The sequence below is a fragment of the Ursus arctos genome, unplaced genomic scaffold, assembly GCF_023065955.2.
Source record: "Ursus arctos isolate Adak ecotype North America unplaced genomic scaffold, UrsArc2.0 scaffold_18, whole genome shotgun sequence".
Lineage (NCBI taxonomy): Eukaryota > Metazoa > Chordata > Mammalia > Carnivora > Ursidae > Ursus > Ursus arctos.
The window spans coordinates 52,625,296-52,641,868 of record NW_026622852.1 but is presented as its reverse complement, the minus strand read 5'-3'; the positions used below and the strand labels follow the sequence as shown (position 1 = coordinate 52,641,868).

The window sequence follows — 16,573 nt, the reverse complement described above, 5'->3', positions numbered from 1 at the left end:
AGAGGCTCCGGTCCCCTGTTTCAATCTGTCGACTAGGGATAGACTAAAACAATGCCTACCCAAAGAGGAGATGGAATACTGCAAGGAAAAGAAAGAAAAAGTGCCTGGAGTGGTTCTGGGCCCATGCAAAGTCTCCATAGCTGGCAGCTCTCGGTATCCTTCCGTTTTGGTTTCTTTATCTTAAAGCAAGGAGACTGAAATAAATACACAGTCCCTTTCTAGTGCTGGCATTCTACAGCGAATGACTGGCTCATCTGTACATGTGTCTGTTTTAAATCGGAAGCTCCAAAAGGGGGGGCAGAGCGTGCACTGTGTCTTGATGGAACGCCCAGAGGGTAAAACATGCCCCTGGGCACCAAACGAAGACTCCACTGAATGTCATACTCCTAACGTCTGGCTGACATCAGTGTTACCCAGCAGACCTCCTCTCGCTTAAGCAGCTCTGATTTCTGAGTCAATAATTTCAGGATCCCTGAGCTTGAACTGAGCTGAAAGGTATCTAGTGTGGGAAGAAAGACTTAGGTTGGGGCACTCGTGTGGCTCAGTCGGTTAAGCGTCTGTCTTCAGCTCAGGTCATGATCCCAGGGTCCTGGGATCGAGCCGCGCATCAGGCTCCTTGCCCAGTGGGGGGCCTGCTTCTCCCTCTCCCTCTGCTTGCCTCTCCCCCTGCTTGTACACACACCTTCTCTCTCTCAAGTAAATAAATAAAATCTTAAAAAAAGAAAAAAGAAAGACCTAGGTTTGCACCTACCTTTTAGTAATGGTTTGCTTGTGAGGAAGTTACTTAGCTCCCTGAGCTGCAATTTTCCCCTCTGTAAAATGGGGACAGGAGTTATAATACTGCAGGGTTGTTGTGGAAACTCAGTGCATGTGATACTATGTCACGTGGGGCAGCCAACCACAGATGTGCACCTACTCTGTGCCAATCCCCGAGCCAGGCTTGGGGGAACCAGTGACAACTCTGGTCCTGACCTCCAGGGACTCAGTCTGGGGGAGGTGGCAGATGCATGAATGCACTAGGATCTGTCCAGTGCCTACTAGCTCTATCCCCCAAAATTGGTACATCAGATCTGATGAAGGATTTCTCTGAGGGGGAACATTTGTCAAGGCCAAAATTTCCAGAATATTGTAAGAATTGATGGGACCCACATAACAAAGTACCTGAAAGCAGGAATGCAGTGAAAATCATGGGCTGTACAGTCACTGTGGTAATACCATGGTGTGTTAAGTGCCTTGCAGAGCAGTGAATGTGGGGCTCCGGGGACACTATGGTGGCACGCGTGACTGAGTCTGCCTGGACTAGAAGGGAGAAGCTGGACAGAGACGGGACTTCTGGGTTGCATCTTGAATGATTTGTAAGGGTTTACCAGACGGACCGAGGAGCTGGGAAACAGGGTTACTAGTAGGTCCTTGATGGAGAGGAGTCTGTGCAAAGTCCCGGGATCATGACCCTACTTCTGGCACCTCAAATGGTTTGGCTCCCCTGCTTCTTCACAGTCACAGTCCGGCATGGGCTGTGTGCATTCCAAGGCCCCTGCACACACCCAACCCACTTTCTCTCTCACTTAAGGAAGCACCCCGACATGGGAGGCAGTGGAGTGACCTTCTGTGGACATGACAAATGCACTATAATTTACCCTTTTCTTTTTTTTTTTTTTTTTAAGCAAAGTTCTCCCAAATGTTGGAAGTGATTGTTGGTAACAGATTCCCTGTGACCGGCCTCCCCACTGAGCCCCCACCCACGGTGTTAGCAGCCAGACCTGGCTGTGGAAACTGAATGGGCAGGGAGGGCCCGGGCTTTTCCGGGGCCTGGACGACACTGGGAGGAAAAGGCAGATGGCCTCTCTCAGCCAATCGGCAGGGAGCTCTTATCAGGCCTGTTCGGAGAGCCTGCCGGCAGGTTCTGAACCTGAAAGACAGAACCTTGTTCTGTGCTCTTACCCACAAGATCTTTTGTTCCCAAAGACATCACTCTGCCAGAAACACCTTTGTGTGCATGACTCGGCAACTTCTAAATCTTTCATCCCCGTAACCTCAGAGCCATCCGCTCTTTTCCTCATCGTCTGGGCTGCTCAGCCCACAGCACACCCTTCTCCAGGGGACTGAGGGAGCCATGGCCGCTTATCTGGAGCTGCACTCACCAGCTCGTTCCCAGCCAGACAGTAACAGGCTGGCCCCAGGCCCGAGAGCCTGAGGGAGAGAGGCCCAGGCAGCTCTTGGCTTCCCTGGTGTCTGACGTGGGTTCTGTCCTGCCTCTGTCAGGTCTGGCCAGACCTGGGGCACTTCAGTTAGGACGATGTTGTGACGAGGCCAAGGCCAAAGGGCCCAGCTGTGGCCCTTTCTCCCGGCGATCCGGCTGCTGTTACCCACCCTTCCTCTTTTCCTCTCCACTTACTCACACATCCCCTGACCTCCTTCTCCATGTGTGTGCCCTCAACACACACATATGTACACGTGCATCAATCAGGTCTGCTAAAGAGGAAGGCTGCAGGGGTCACAAAATGGCACAGGAATGGACAGGATGGGGCCTCAGCACTGGCCTCCTCCCAAGATGGTCTGGGAGGCCTGGGACACTGTCCCTCGGCTCTGCACAGGCCAGCCACGCACAGGCCAGCCCTCCTGCCATGGCACCCATCCTCGAGAGAGATCAGGGGAGGAAAGACAGTGTTAGGACGAGCTGCCACAGCAAGGCCATGCCTGAAACAAATCCTTAAAAAGCAAAAGGAGTAGGCATTTCTAACTGTTTTCTCTCCAGAGAACATAATCAGCTCAGTTTGTCTCTCAGTGGATAAAGAAGGGACCATAAAATAAAAAAAGAGCTTGTTAGAGACCTTATCATCCCAGAGCCTGTCAGTAGCACAGCCAAGTTCAGTCCCTGGACTTGTAACTTCCAGGATGTCGAGGTTCAGAGAGGTTAAGTAACTCAGCCAAGACTACACAGCTAGTAAGTGGCTTAGCCAAGGCTCAAGCCCAAGTCTGTCTTAACCATTCTGGGATACTGCACGTTTCCATGGAAAGGCTGGAGGGGAACTGGTGTGAAAATCACTCTATAAATGCTTGACTTGGCCCCAGGTGCCAGCTGCCTGGGACGTGACCCTCCATCACTATTTCATGTACTGGGTTCCAAGCGGCTCCTTGTAAAAGAGCTCTGGGAACAGAGGTGTGGATTTAGTGGATTTGTTATTAGAACTCGCACAGTTCTAACAGAGCAAGACATTGTCGCTGCAAACTCATCAATATCGTGCTGCCCCCTTACTCAGGCCTGCGAGGAACCAACCGAACCAACCATCTGTACTGGCTCCCCAGGCACACAAATGGACTGTCGTGGTGACTTGTGCAGTAGACTATATCACAACCCTGAGATGCCCCCCCCCCCAAAAGACAGAGAGAGAGAGTGAGAGAGAAAGGGAGAGGGAGAGAGGGAGAGAGGGAGAAAGATAAAACAGAACTGAGTTAGGATCATACTGCAGAATGTCTAAAACAACTGAGCTCTCCCAACAGAAAACGTAACGTGCACCTGACTGCCAGTAAATGGACCCAACTAAAGTTGCAGATAAATCAGGTTTTTAATTTGTCTCGAATCTGAAAAAATTCTCTGGGTGTATTTGTATTCAGCATTTTAACATCCCGCAAAATCTAAAGGCCTAATTTCTTTAAAGACGCTAATTCTAAATATATAAAAATCAGCAGATGTGATCTGTTCTTGGGGCCACACCAGGTGGCAACCACATTGTTTCACTGCTAACACAGAGACCTCCCATCCCTCCCAACAGATATCCTATGGCAGACACCTTGAACAAGAGTGTTTTCCTAGATGGCTTTTCCCTCCTGTATTTTATCTCCCCCTGTGAGGTAGGAAATATGTTATGTTAGATTGTGGTTTTAAAATAGACAATAAGGGGCGTCTGGGTGGTGTAGTCGTTAAGTGTCTGCCTTCGGCTCAGGGCATAATCCAGGCGTTCTGGGATCGAGCCCCACATCAGGCTCCTCTGCTAGGAGCCTGCTTCTTCCTCTCCCACTCCCCCTGCTTGTGTTCCCTCTCTCACTGGCTGTCTCTCTCTGTCAAATAAATAAATACAATCTTTAAAAAAATTAAAATTAAAATAGACAATAAGATACATTACACTGTGGCTTCCACTCCTTCTGGAGGTCAACCAATTGTCGATCCAGGTGGGTGCAGACCAGCTCTGGCGACTGGGCTTCCAAGCCTGAAGCTCGGGAGCGGGGGTGGTTGGAGGAGCATCTGGGATTTGTGGGGATGTGAGTGAGGGTGGCTGTAGCCACCACGGGCTCTGCCTTTCAGTTCTCGGAAGCTGATGGAAAACCCAACCCAGCTCTCTTGCCTCCAGAGCCTGTGCTGTTTTCACTGTACTGTGCTGTCTTGTTCCTGAAATGTTATTGTGGAACAAAATAAGATTCTCAAATTCATTACAAACTACGTAATCCAGTGATATTTCAAAGAGCATTCTTTGCTAGCTTCTTCATAAACAAGAGCCACTCGAGTTCAAGGTGGGTCAACTTCCTCCTAGCTTTGCTTTCTCTTTTCTCCTCGGATACCTCGGGGAATGGATCACAGCCTTTTGAGAGTGATGGCTAGCTCTCCCGCTATTACTCGGGCATTTTCCAAGGAAGACATTCAGCTAAATGCTCAGGCTCTTTACAGTCCCAAGGGATAGACTATCAACTTGTTACTATTTAAAGTGGTGATCTGGCATCTGTGGCCTGGAAATCCCAACAGTTTGGCACTTGGCAAACTGAAACTTATCTGGAAAACCCTGGAGCTCAGGCCTCTGCAGCCAGCTCCCTAGCCACACAGATGATTGTTGTGGTACATTTACGTAGCAGACTGAGTCGGAACACTGACATGCTCCCCCAGAAAAAAACAAGTGATAAAGCAGAACGAAGTTAGCATCACACGACTTGGTGTGTACAACGAAGGTGGTCAGGTTGGCTGAGTGCAGTGGGGAGCGCGCTTGCTGTGGAAGTAACGTCTCCCCTTCAGCTACCCCTGTGAGGACTGAGGAAGAGCACACTCACAAGAAGCCTGACGATCCTGGCTCTGGACCTCAACCTGAGCCCGGGCAGCCCAGGACCTGGACTGGTCTATGCAATCCTTTTTTCAAATGAATGAGTGATTTTCCTTGAACAGATTTTTAATAGAATAAGTTAGAATTACTGTGTATACAGAGAAATTGTGCTAAGCAAAAGAAGACTTGAGTTTAAATGACAAATATAATATTTTTAAAAACAAAAAACACCCTCTAACTGTTGAAATGAAGATATCTTAGGTGGTCTGTCTAGAGTCACGTTCAAAAGAACAGAAAATCCAATCAGCTGGCCCTATTCCAAGATAGAACGTGCCGACTTTCTACGACAGACTGTCCAGACTCTCCCAGGTTCGGGTTTGATCCTGATTATCCTCTGCTGTGGGGCCCCTGTTTCCAGACAGACTTATCATTGATTCTCAAACTGGAAAGAACAGAATGAAGGTGACAAAGGGCACACGGCTCACGATGGTGAGGAGATGGAGATGGGGGGAGGCATGTGGGGCACGAAGTGACGCATTCTCGGGTGGAGACTGGCAAGACAGACACACGATCACGCCCGAGGCTCCTGCCCAGAAGGATCCCAGAGACTGACGACAAGACGCAACCCAACTCAGACAGTGCAGCAGGGAGAAGCAGGGCCAGAAGGCAGATGGGAGTTCTAACCCCAGAGCCTCCCCCTTCCAGTGATGCGGTCTCTCTGGGACTTAGTCTGCTCACTGTTGCAGGAGCTCGTGAGGATGGAATGAAAGCGCATGGAAGACATCTGGCCGGCGAAAGGCTCTACATACATGGCAGTCATCATTCTTACCATATTCCAGTAGAGATAAATATATCAAGCATTATGGGAACCCCGAGGAGGATTAAGTAACTCTTCTGGGGTTCAGGAGGACTTCCCAGAGGAGGAGATAAGGAGACCGAGGGCATAGCAGATAAGCTCTCAGAACCACTGCCAGCAATCATCCAGAAACCATGAAGACTAGGCTTGGTGCTAGGCAAATGCCCTCTTTTCAGAAAAAGAAAGAATAAGACACTAGAAATTATATATCACTTGGCTTAAGCCCCAGTAAAATCATAGAGAAGATTACAAAGAGGGGTTTGTGAGCATTTGAAAGATTAAAATGTGATCGGTGAAGGCCAACATAGGTTCTCTAAGCGCAAGCCCATAGGCTGATTCCCTTTCTTAGAGAGGGTTCATGGCTGGCAGACCACAGGCACGCCACCTGTCCAATACCCGTGGGTTGCAACCGTGGGTCTGACAAGCCTTCCACGATGTGCTTGCAGAACCACACCATCAATCTCTGGCCTGAGAGAGGCTTATTCATTCTTATCGCTATATCCGGGGAGCCTTCCTACGCTGCCCACCTCTACGTCCAGGAGCCTCCCTCTCCCAGGCAGCCTCAGGCGCCACTGACCGCTGAACCCAGGGAGCCCCAGGGCTTCACCCCCACCAGTCCCAGGAGCCACAGTGAGCCAGTTCATCTCTGCACACAGTGAGCCCACCACAGTCCCTGTAGGGCTCACCCCTTTTCTCCTTTAAATTGCTTTAAAGCCCGTTTTTTTTCTTCTGCCCAAAGGTAGTGATGGAAACCCAGGAGTGGGGACAATGCTTTTGAAAGCATTCTTTGGGAAGCAATCCTGTAATATCTGTTTATCCTAAGGTCAAACCAGCAGAAACAGGACCCTTTAAGCTCCTCGAGGGCTCTGGGAGCTCTTACTTAGGAGGTCTCAGAGTATATCACACCCACTGAAATACACACATCTAATGTAACTTTTACTGTAAAAAATTTGAAAGGATTTTTTTAAATTTCGCTTTTGAAATTATTTGGCCAAGAGTAACGCAATTAATTTACGGCTGGCTCTGATTTCTCGGCAAACATCAGACATGTTCAGGAATTCTTGGGAAGTCTACCTAACCTACAAATTGTTTTCAAAAGTAATAACATTTTTATGAAGACTAAATTTAACAATTAATGAAGTTGACAAGATGTTTCACTTTGTAGAAATTTAATTACATACTTATAAATTTTGATTTTGCAGTTTTCTTTTCAAATTTTAGAGCCAGTAAATTTTTTTAGGCCTCAAACACTTTCATAAACTCCTGAAAAGCTCTTTGGCCCCAGGCATTATGCCTGTCATCTGTGGACTAAAATGGCCTCAACAGCGTTTGGACCCTTTCCCCAGAAGGACCAGAAATGATAACCATGACGTCAGCTCTCAGGCCCTATAGGAACTTGAAATGCCTTTGGGAATATACCAGCTGTTCCTGTTATTGTTTTGTAATCTGGTTCAATGAAAAGTGGTGATTGACATAGAATAAATATGTTCACAAAATATTATTTCCCCAAGCCTTCTGGATAAATGAGGCTCAAGCAGCACACGTAATCCTTCCTCGCCAACCCCCTCCCCAGATGTCTGCTCTCCTGCCCTCGCACAGGACACCCAGCAAGTCCTGATACTGGCCAGAACAAGGCTCACACCTAAGCAGTCCACGTGCCCTGGCTCTCAGATGGATTAATTTGGATAGGAAATTCCAGATCCAATTTCAACAACTAGTCATTTCTCCTGTTAGAAAAACGTTTAAGGGAGTGGCAAAAAGACTTTTTGGAGACAGATCGTCAGTGAGAATAATTGAAAACAGTATACCGTTCTCATGAAAAAGCAGCGTGTCTTGGTACTATCACAGAAGCCTCTCCCCAGTGCCCACGTACGAACTAAAGCATCCCTAGAACATTTCCCACAGGCCACAGGGCCGCTGCACAGCCTCAGAGGGTCAAGTCCGAGACTTGGGCTTACAGGTCAAAGAGGCCAGTCAGACTGCTGGCCAGCCATGAGGTCTGGTCCCAGCTGATGGCCAGGAAGGACTCTGCTCCTCTCTGCATGCCTCAGGAAGAAAAGCCAGGGAGAAAAGCCATCACCGTCTGCTCACTTCTTAGCTCCTGGCCTCGGGGGTGCAGCCAGCAGGCTTGGTCAGATATTCACAGGGCCACGTTTCCCTAGAAGGGAGGGGTGGCTACACTGACAACTGATATAGCTGGTAAACCCATTTCTCCATGGGACGTGAGTGGGCAGGTCAGGCTGAGCTAGTCTGCCCCAGACCCAGAGAGGAAACTAGGCAGTTATGTGTCGGTCTGGCCTGGCTGCAGGCTCCAACCCAGCTTTGCCAGGAACCTCATTGGGAATACTGAGCATGGCATCAGTCATCTGGTTTCCTAGTGGCTATGTTCCTTGTGTACAAGAACCCCAGAGAGGGGGAAGAAGCAGGGAAGGGACTCAGGCACCCAAAGCTGATCACTCCAACACTCACCGCATTTGACCTTGGGGTTTGGGGACCCAAGACCTATATACTTGGTGTTCCCACTGCCAATACCCCTTCTTCTTGAGGCCTCCTGACTCTAGGTCCTGTGTGCTTTCCGCACCCTGTGTTGCTTCTCTAAGGAACCACGCGGACTCAGCTCAGCCATGGCGACTGCACTTCCCTTCACATGGAACGTTCCGGCTATAGCTCTGCCGAGAGTGTAAATATGGTCTTTATAGAGATGAGGTCGGGCGCTACTCCACTCGGAGCCTTGGTGCTGCTGAGTTAGTGTTGGCCTGGTACTCTGGGCAATGCTGCCATTTCAGAAGAGGAGCCAAGCGAAATATTGCCTGGGCACTTTGCATGGTTCCAAAGGGAGAGCCCTGCCCACTGCACACCGAAAATGCAGTTTCATTGACAAAAAAGATTTCCATTCTTCATTTCAGTATATCTTTGGGGGTCTCTCCACTGAAGCTGTGACTTTTTAAATGTGCTTTGTGGAAAACATCTACCAGAAAGTAAATCATCATGCATTTAGTCTTGCAAATTCAAAATCAATGACAGTAACATACTTGTGTGTATGCGGTTGCGGGTATGTGGAGAGTGGACAATGTCAAAACCAGCAGCTTTCATCCAGCGCGGGAAAGAACGAGAGAACCCAAGCTGGCACCTGCCCTGGTGGGCCTCACGCTGGGTGCTCTTGTACTCCTGAGGCCCCCAGAACAGGTGGGTTCATTCCCCCTGTGTACGAAAGAAGAAACTGAGGCTCAAGGAGCTTCCCAAGGACACATTGTGAGGCGACGAAGCCACAAGATTTGCGCCAAGGGCTCCTGACTCCTGTATTTACCTCGGTTACAGATTTCTCAGCAAAGTAGGACATTCTGAACCAGCCATTTTCATGGAGCCATGGGAGAGTCTTACTGCCGCACCTTCTGCTTCTTGATCATTTTACTGCTGCCAGTTTTTCCATGCTAAGGGTTCTGTCTGACTCGTTTTCGTCTGTCATTTAATTTTCTGACCTTGGCCGCGGGTGCCTTTACTGTAAGAAAAGGGCGTGTTTCAGCGCAAGAGGTCTGTTCGCACCCTGCTCCGCAAGGGTTTCCGAGGAAAGACTGTCTGGAAACGTGGCTGCTGCTGATAGAAGCTGATGGGTCCTGAGTATCATCTCAAGTGCAGAGCGAAGGGGACACGGAGAATTTTTTTGTAACAACAGAAAATACTAAATCCCTCTTTACTAGTTTATTCCTGCTCCATGATTCTAGAGAGGACGCCATACCTAAAAGCCTTAAATGAAAGATTTACCTGATTTGCCCTAAAGATTAAAAAAAGGGGGGGGGAATCCTGCATTTAAGAACATACTAAAATAGTTGAAAATGGGCAAAGGACACCAAAAGGTAGACAAGGAAGAAATATCACCAATAATGGTTTTGGAAAGGTATTCATATCTTAACAAAGAAGTGTACATTTTTATTTTTTAAACCTGGCCATCTGGAAAAGATTAAAAATAGTCCTAGGGACACAGGGATAAGTCAGCCTGGGCCCTGGAGTTCACTCTGGTTGGGGAAAAAGAAGAGAGCTTCAGACTGTGGGCTCTGGACCACCCAGACCACCTGCGTTCTGACACTGGATCTGTCCCTTATAAGCCAAGTGACCTCGGGGGTGTCACCTAATGTCCCCATACTCCCATTTCCTCATCTGTCAAATGGGTGACTACCAGCTACCTCACATTTTAAAACACTTGCCTTTCTTTTATTTTTAAAGATTATTTATTTGAGAGAGAGAGAGGAAGAGCGTGCATGAGCAGGAGGAGGGGTGGGGGGAGAGAAGGGGAAAGAATCTCTAGCAGACTCCACACTGAGTGTGGAGCATGACACGGGGCTTGATCTCACCACTGGGAGATCACAACCTGAGCTGAAACCAAGAGTTGGACACTTAACCAACTGAGCCACCCAAGTGCCCCTAAAATACTTGCTTTTAAAAAGACCCCTTGGGATGCCTGGGTGGCTCAGTTGGTTAAGCGTCTGACTTTGGCTCAGGTCACGATCTCAGGGTCCTGGGACTGAGCCACGCATCAGGCTCCCTGCTCAGTGGGGAGTCTGCTTGTCCCTCTCCCTCTGCCTCTCCACCCCCCAGATCAGGCTGTTTCTCTCTCTCAAATAAATAAATAAAATCTAAAAAAAAAAAAAAAGCTTTTTGTAGAAATGTCAATGATAAAGCTGAACAACTGATGGCACCCACAAAAGCTGCTCAGGGTGGAAGTCTGAGACGGACCCCCCACTCTCCCAGTGGCCTCCAAAACCTCTCCCCACATGGTGCCTCCTTCAAAGCCAGACTGTCCCTCTGAGAACCCCACCAGAGCCCCACGTGGCCCTGCAGTAAAAGGGCTGGCTGCTCGTTTGGGGGGGGGGTGGATATGTTTTACAGGCCTCTGCCGGACCTTCTGTCACCAGCATTCCCATCAAACGGCCTCTGCTGTGCTTCTGACGTGGGAAAGAGCTGGGAGCCCTCCCACGCCTGCTGCGTGCTCTGCTCCAGCTGTCAGGGACAGACTCTCATTCTCTGCCTTGGTCCCTGGGGCTGGGGGCTGAACACAAGCAAAACCTTTTTCTCTTTCCTGAACGCTCTTTCTGGAGGTCCAGCCTCCCCTTCCCCAGGACGAAGGAGGCACAAGGTAAAGAGGGAAGCAGTTACCCTGGGCTAATTGTCAGTGGAAAACACACATGCAGACCTTTCTTCGGGGTGCTTTATTCGGCACTGGGGGCAGAGAGGGGTGAGCAACACCACTCCTGCCCTCCCATGAGGTTCCTGGGGGGGGTGCTCAAACACAGTGCAAGGGCTCAGGAGAAGCCCACCTGAGCTGTCTAGCAAAACCCCCCAAACCCAAACTTTTCTCATTTAACCATCATGTATGGACTAAACAAGCCCAACTACAACCAGGAAAGAATTTGAGAAGTTTGATCACTCAGCTGAGGACACCTGCCACCGATACCCCTCCCTGACGTGAAGAGAAGGACAGGAACGCACTGGAATTCAAACGGAAAGAAGGCTGGCGAGGTCAGCTCACCCTTGCTGGGCATCAGAGCAGCCCCCACCCTGCCCTAGGCTTCCACTACCCAGCTCAGTACCTGCCAGGGCGGGGGCTCAATAAATAGTTGTTCGGATAAACACACACATTCATAGAAAGAACAAGATGGAACTTTCTTAGCACGTTTGGTCTTAACCATTCTTGGTTTGAGGACTATTTCGAAGAGAAGCTGAAGCAAATTGTGGCAATTTTATTTTATTTTTTAAAATATATAGTTCAATGGCTAGGTCCTGAAAAACTTCTGAAGGTTCCTGAATCAATAAGGAAGAACCTAGCTTCTTTGGACCTTGGAGACTCCAGTTTCAACCTTCTTGCTGATGAGACCGACATCCAGGAAACCGCTAGGAGAGGTGGGGTCGGGGTGGTGAGGGGCTTATGGCGTCTGCTAAGACTCCCAGCACCACCCATTCCTTCTGACTGGGCTGCCCAGGCTCAGTGAAGTCCCAGAAAATCACAGAACCCATCTGGTCTCAGTTTCAGAGAGAGCCACAGACCGGGAGGCTTCCTGGACATCATCCTTCACATCCGCAGACCTGCTTATACACCAGTGACCTCGGAACGTGTGAGCTCTGAGCCTCTGGCCTGCATGGGCTTCCTTTGGCAAATACACAAACTGGGCTGAATAGGACCAGTCCCCCTCAAAAAAGCTGTTTGGAGGCCAGTGTCTGAATCTCAAAAAGATCCCGAAACCTCTGGCTATGTGGCCGAATTTTGGTCACGGCTTCAGCACCGTGACGCCGTGGTAGTTCATCATTGAAGACCGCAACTGTCCCTGAGCACTGCCACTGGAACGGCAAGTGTGCAGTCAGAACACAGGTGGCGCGGGCCGACCTCAGCCCTCGGACTCGGGAGGGCAGTAGCTCCTACCTCCCTGCCTGGGGCGGAGCGGACCCACACTCTGATCCTCCCTGCAGCATGTTGTCAGGCACATCTCCTTGCACACTATGACCAGCCTCAAAGAAAAATCAGTGCAGGAACTCCACACAGATGATCTCACAATCCCTACAACCTTGAGTGAGGTAAATATGACCTCCCTTCTACAAACCAGGGAAACTGAGAGTTTGCAGAGGTAAGGAAGCTGGCCCAAATCACACTGTGATGGAGTCAGAGCTAAAACTGGGCCAGGAATTCAGGCACCCTGACCGCTAGCCCTGGGCTCTTACCTTTCTATCACATTATTTCTCAAACTTACAAAACTAAAGTTGGTCCCCTCACACCGCAGGCCTATGGCTCCCAGCTGGAGCCCTGCAGGAGGCTGTGCCTGCTTGGGGGTACAGCCCGGGGGGGGGGGGCGGGGCAGGCAAAAGCAGGACTCCATGCCAGACTACAGGGAGTCTGTGACGTGCACACCTCTGTATCCCCAGGTCCGTGGAGAGACTGCCTGCAGGCCCTGGAGGATGGCCACGATACCAGCTCCATCTACTTGGTGAAGCCAGAGAACACCAACCGCCTCATGCAGGTGTGGTGTGACCAGAGACACGACCCTGGGGGCTGGACCGTCATCCAGAGGCGCCTGGACGGCTCTGTCAACTTCTTCAGGAACTGGGAGACCTATAAGGTGAGGACTCCAGGGCCTGTCCGTGCTGCCCACAGGTGACTGGGCCACCCCCTGGAGCCTGACAACCAGCGAGAGAACCACTTGGAGGGAAGGGGCATGCTGACCTGTCAGGGCCTTTGTGGCCCCACGCAAGAAATACTTGAGGGTCATTTCTGCAAACCCACCAGAGCTGGTGGGGAGCAGCAGCCCCTTCCCTGCTTGCCACTGGCAACTGCTGCAAGATACGACTTAGGTGTGCAGACCACACAAGGCTCATGGACAAGGTGGGGATTCCGAAATGCTGGTATGGGGTGGCCCCTCACCCCAGCCCAGGCAAGGGGAGCATCTTCCCCCCAGCTGGGGCTTCCAGGAGGAAGACCTGTTCTCACAGCCCAGAAGGGGAAGGTCCCAAGGGCCTGTTGTAGGGAACTGCAGGAATACTTGGGCCCTAATTCCCAGGAAGCTGAATGCTCATCCTGGTGGTAGGAAAGGCTGCTGGGCTCAGCCATACACCCACCCCCCTCCTCTAGACAGAGGCAAGAGTAGCTTAGTTCACCGAATGCCACCATGTGCCAGGCGCCATGCCAAGTGCTTCCGTCCATTACCTGCTTTAATTTCACACCAATCCCAGCACAGAGATACAAGTATAGATCCAAGTTACAGCTGAAAAGGGGAAATAACTCACTTGGGGTTGCACAGCTACGAGGTGGCAGAGCAGTGAGCCGAGGCCTCTGACACCGAAGCTTACAAACTACCCTACGTCCACACATGGCCCTGCGCGGCCCCTGCCTGTCCTGGCTGCTCCCAACCTACATCCTGCCCAACCTACGTCTTTGCTTTCTTCTCTTTCTCCTCTGCTTCCTGACTGAGAGGTTCCTGAAGACCCACTCCATCACCCCTTCCTCCTCCTGCCCATATCCTTTTTCTCTGAGGCAGGAGAGCACAGTTGTTAAGACTGGGTTCCTGGTTCAAATCCTGGCTCACCCACAGGCTCTCTGTGACCCTGGGCCTCTGTGGACCTTGGTTCACCCATTCTAGGGAGGATAATAATAGTACCTAGCGCTCAGAGTTGGCACAAGGATTAATAAAATAACCTATGTAAAGTCCCAAGAATAGTGCCAATATACTACTCGCTCACTAAATACTAGCTATTATTATCATCAATGAGCCTATTTTTAAGTCTTTGAGTGCCACCACCAGGCTGATGACTCCTTAAACTACACATAAAAACAATAACAAAATCACTAACTTTAGACCTAGAAAGGAGCCCGGGTGAATGCGGCACACACTTGTCGGCCCATTCCTGTCTGGTGCATTAGAGCTTACACAAGACCCTCATACACAGCTCATTCCCAGAGAGGGACGCTGACGCTCAGAGAAGGTAAGGATTTGTCCAAGGAACTCTTGTTGCAGACCTACTGTGTGTTGGGCTCTCAGTTTACCACATTACGTGCGTTCCTACAACAACCCTGTAGGGAAGGTGACCCAGTGTCCCCTGTGTTCACACAGTGCCTGGCACACAGTAGGCACTCTTTAAATAGTCTTGAATGACGCATGATTGAGGCTCAGACAGGCGACGTGGCTCATCAAGTCACAGCCAAGTACAGAAGTGGGGACTGGAACCCAGGTCTGCCTTAGGCCCTACCCATTTCTGGTCTCCTCTGTCCGGGGCTGAGCATCCGACAGTGGGGCCCTGTTGGCTGAGGGCACTGCCTGTTCCTCACAAATGCTCTCCTCCGTTTTCCCCAGCAAGGGTTTGGGAACATCGATGGCGAGTACTGGCTGGGCCTGGAGAACATCTACTGGCTGACGAACCAAGGCAACTACAAACTGCTGGTGACCATGGAGGACTGGTCTGGCCGCAAAGTCTTTGCCGAATACGCCAGCTTCCGCCTGGAGCCCGAGAGCGAGTATTATAAGCTGCGGCTGGGGCGCTACCACGGCAATGCTGGAGACTCCTTCACTTGGCACAACGGCAAGCAGTTCACCACCCTGGACAGAGACCATGATGTCTACACAGGTAGGACCCAGTACATGGCAGGGCAAGGAGGTCAGCCAAAGCCAGAGCTTCTGACTCAGGGCCTGAGAACAGGAAGGTCCCAGGGCCCAGCGGCCCGACCCTGTTCCTATTCCCTGAAAGCCCATTCCTCTGCCCACAGACCCCCTTCACAAAAGTTGCATCAAAGTAGCATTTACAAAAAGGGAAAGGGAAAGAGGCGTACAGATTACACATCTGCGGGCCACTCTGGGCCAAGTGCTCACCTCACTTCTCTGCCTGAGGAACCAGGTGTCATGGCCACACACCTGGGTGATAATGCTGGCCCCGCCTCCTACCAGTCATGTGTCCTCGGACAATGCAGCTTAATGTCTCTGAGCCCCATTTCCACATCCAGAAATTAGGACAAAGTGTACCTCGCGGGGTGGTGAGAAGGTCAGAAAGTACCTCGAGTGCTTTGTCTGGAACTTGGCAAATAGGGCTCAACCCAAGTGGGTTGTCTTTGTGGTTACTATTATTAGCATGTACTGGTAATACGCTGCAGTAGGGAGCTATTAAGAGGAAACCAGGTGGGAGACATGAAGTGATTTGTCCAGGGTCACATGCCTCAAAGCCAGGACTTTACTAAGAAGCCTTTATTAATAAAAAACAAGGAAGAAAGCAGAAAATTGTAAGAGGCACAGATACAGTCCAGTTCTGAGTCCAGATGTCAGCCTCCCCCACAATGGAGCCTCTCGAGGCCCCACACCCAGTTTCCTGACATGCGGGCCTCTGGGCCCTAGCTGCCTGGCAAAGTCAGCGGGGCGCTGCTCCTGTCTGAGGGGCCAACCCTACTCCAGGCCAAGGCTGTCTGTTCTCATGGGCAAACTTGGCCCCCTCCCTGCCCCCTCCATTTAGTCCTGGTCTGCAGGCCAGGCCACTCCCTCCTCTATAAGGACCATCCTAGGAACTACCCGCTCTTGAGGCAAGCTCTGCTACCTCAAGGAGGGAGGGCCTCACTCCAGGTCACCACGGCAGCCATGCTCTAGCAGACTCACCACACTGGGGGACATTTGGACACCTCGCTTCTGACTGGCACTGAAGGGGCCCCCTGAGGAAGCAGTATCTCCCCTTCGGCCAGGGCTGCCAAGGCTTCCAGGAAGAGCAGGGCAGGAAGATGACCCTCAGAGCTGGTCAGATTCTGGGGACACAAGGGCCAGTACAGCATTTCTGGAGGGCCATCATGGAGAGCAGGGAGAAGACTGCCCTATGACCCCAACTGTCAGGCCTGTCCAGCAGCACAGTCAGTGGACAGCAAGGAAGTGAACTCCTTGTCCCTGGAGTCATGCACAGCTAGCTCAGGCTTCCACTCACAGGGAAGGCTGGCCGTGGCATGCCAAGGGCTCTCTCTGCTCTGCAAATCTAGCACCGCCATTTGGTCCTTGTGGCCTCAAGTGATGGCCTAGAGGAGTCTGAGAAAAACTCTGGGAACACCGGGACTGCAGACGCTCTGGGTGCCTGAGCTGAGTCTCCCCTGAGCTTTCTGCCTCGGCCAGGCTGCTGCCTCCTCACATCGCCCCAAGGCCTCAGCTGGAGCAGGGCCGCCAGCCCCACTGGGCCCCAACTCCCAAGC

General features: G+C 50.9%; 2 protein-coding genes across 7 annotated transcripts in view; one reads left to right on the top strand and one right to left on the bottom strand.

The window, feature by feature from the left end:
• Positions 1–16,573, bottom strand: part of RALGPS1 (Ral GEF with PH domain and SH3 binding motif 1) — a 277,259-nt gene that overhangs the window by 116,346 nt on the left and 144,340 nt on the right. The gene's annotated exons all lie outside the window — the stretch shown is intronic.
• ANGPTL2 (angiopoietin like 2) overlaps positions 1–16,573 on the top strand; it is a 35,525-nt gene that overhangs the window by 16,387 nt on the left and 2,565 nt on the right. For all 3 annotated transcript variants that reach the window (XM_026513991.4, XM_044389616.3, XM_044389617.3), the window contains 2 exons: positions 12,793–12,986; positions 14,715–14,985. In XM_026513991.4, coding sequence (XP_026369776.1) covers positions 12,793–12,986; positions 14,715–14,985 — 465 coding nt within the window. The remainder of the gene's footprint in view (positions 1–12,792; positions 12,987–14,714; positions 14,986–16,573) is intronic.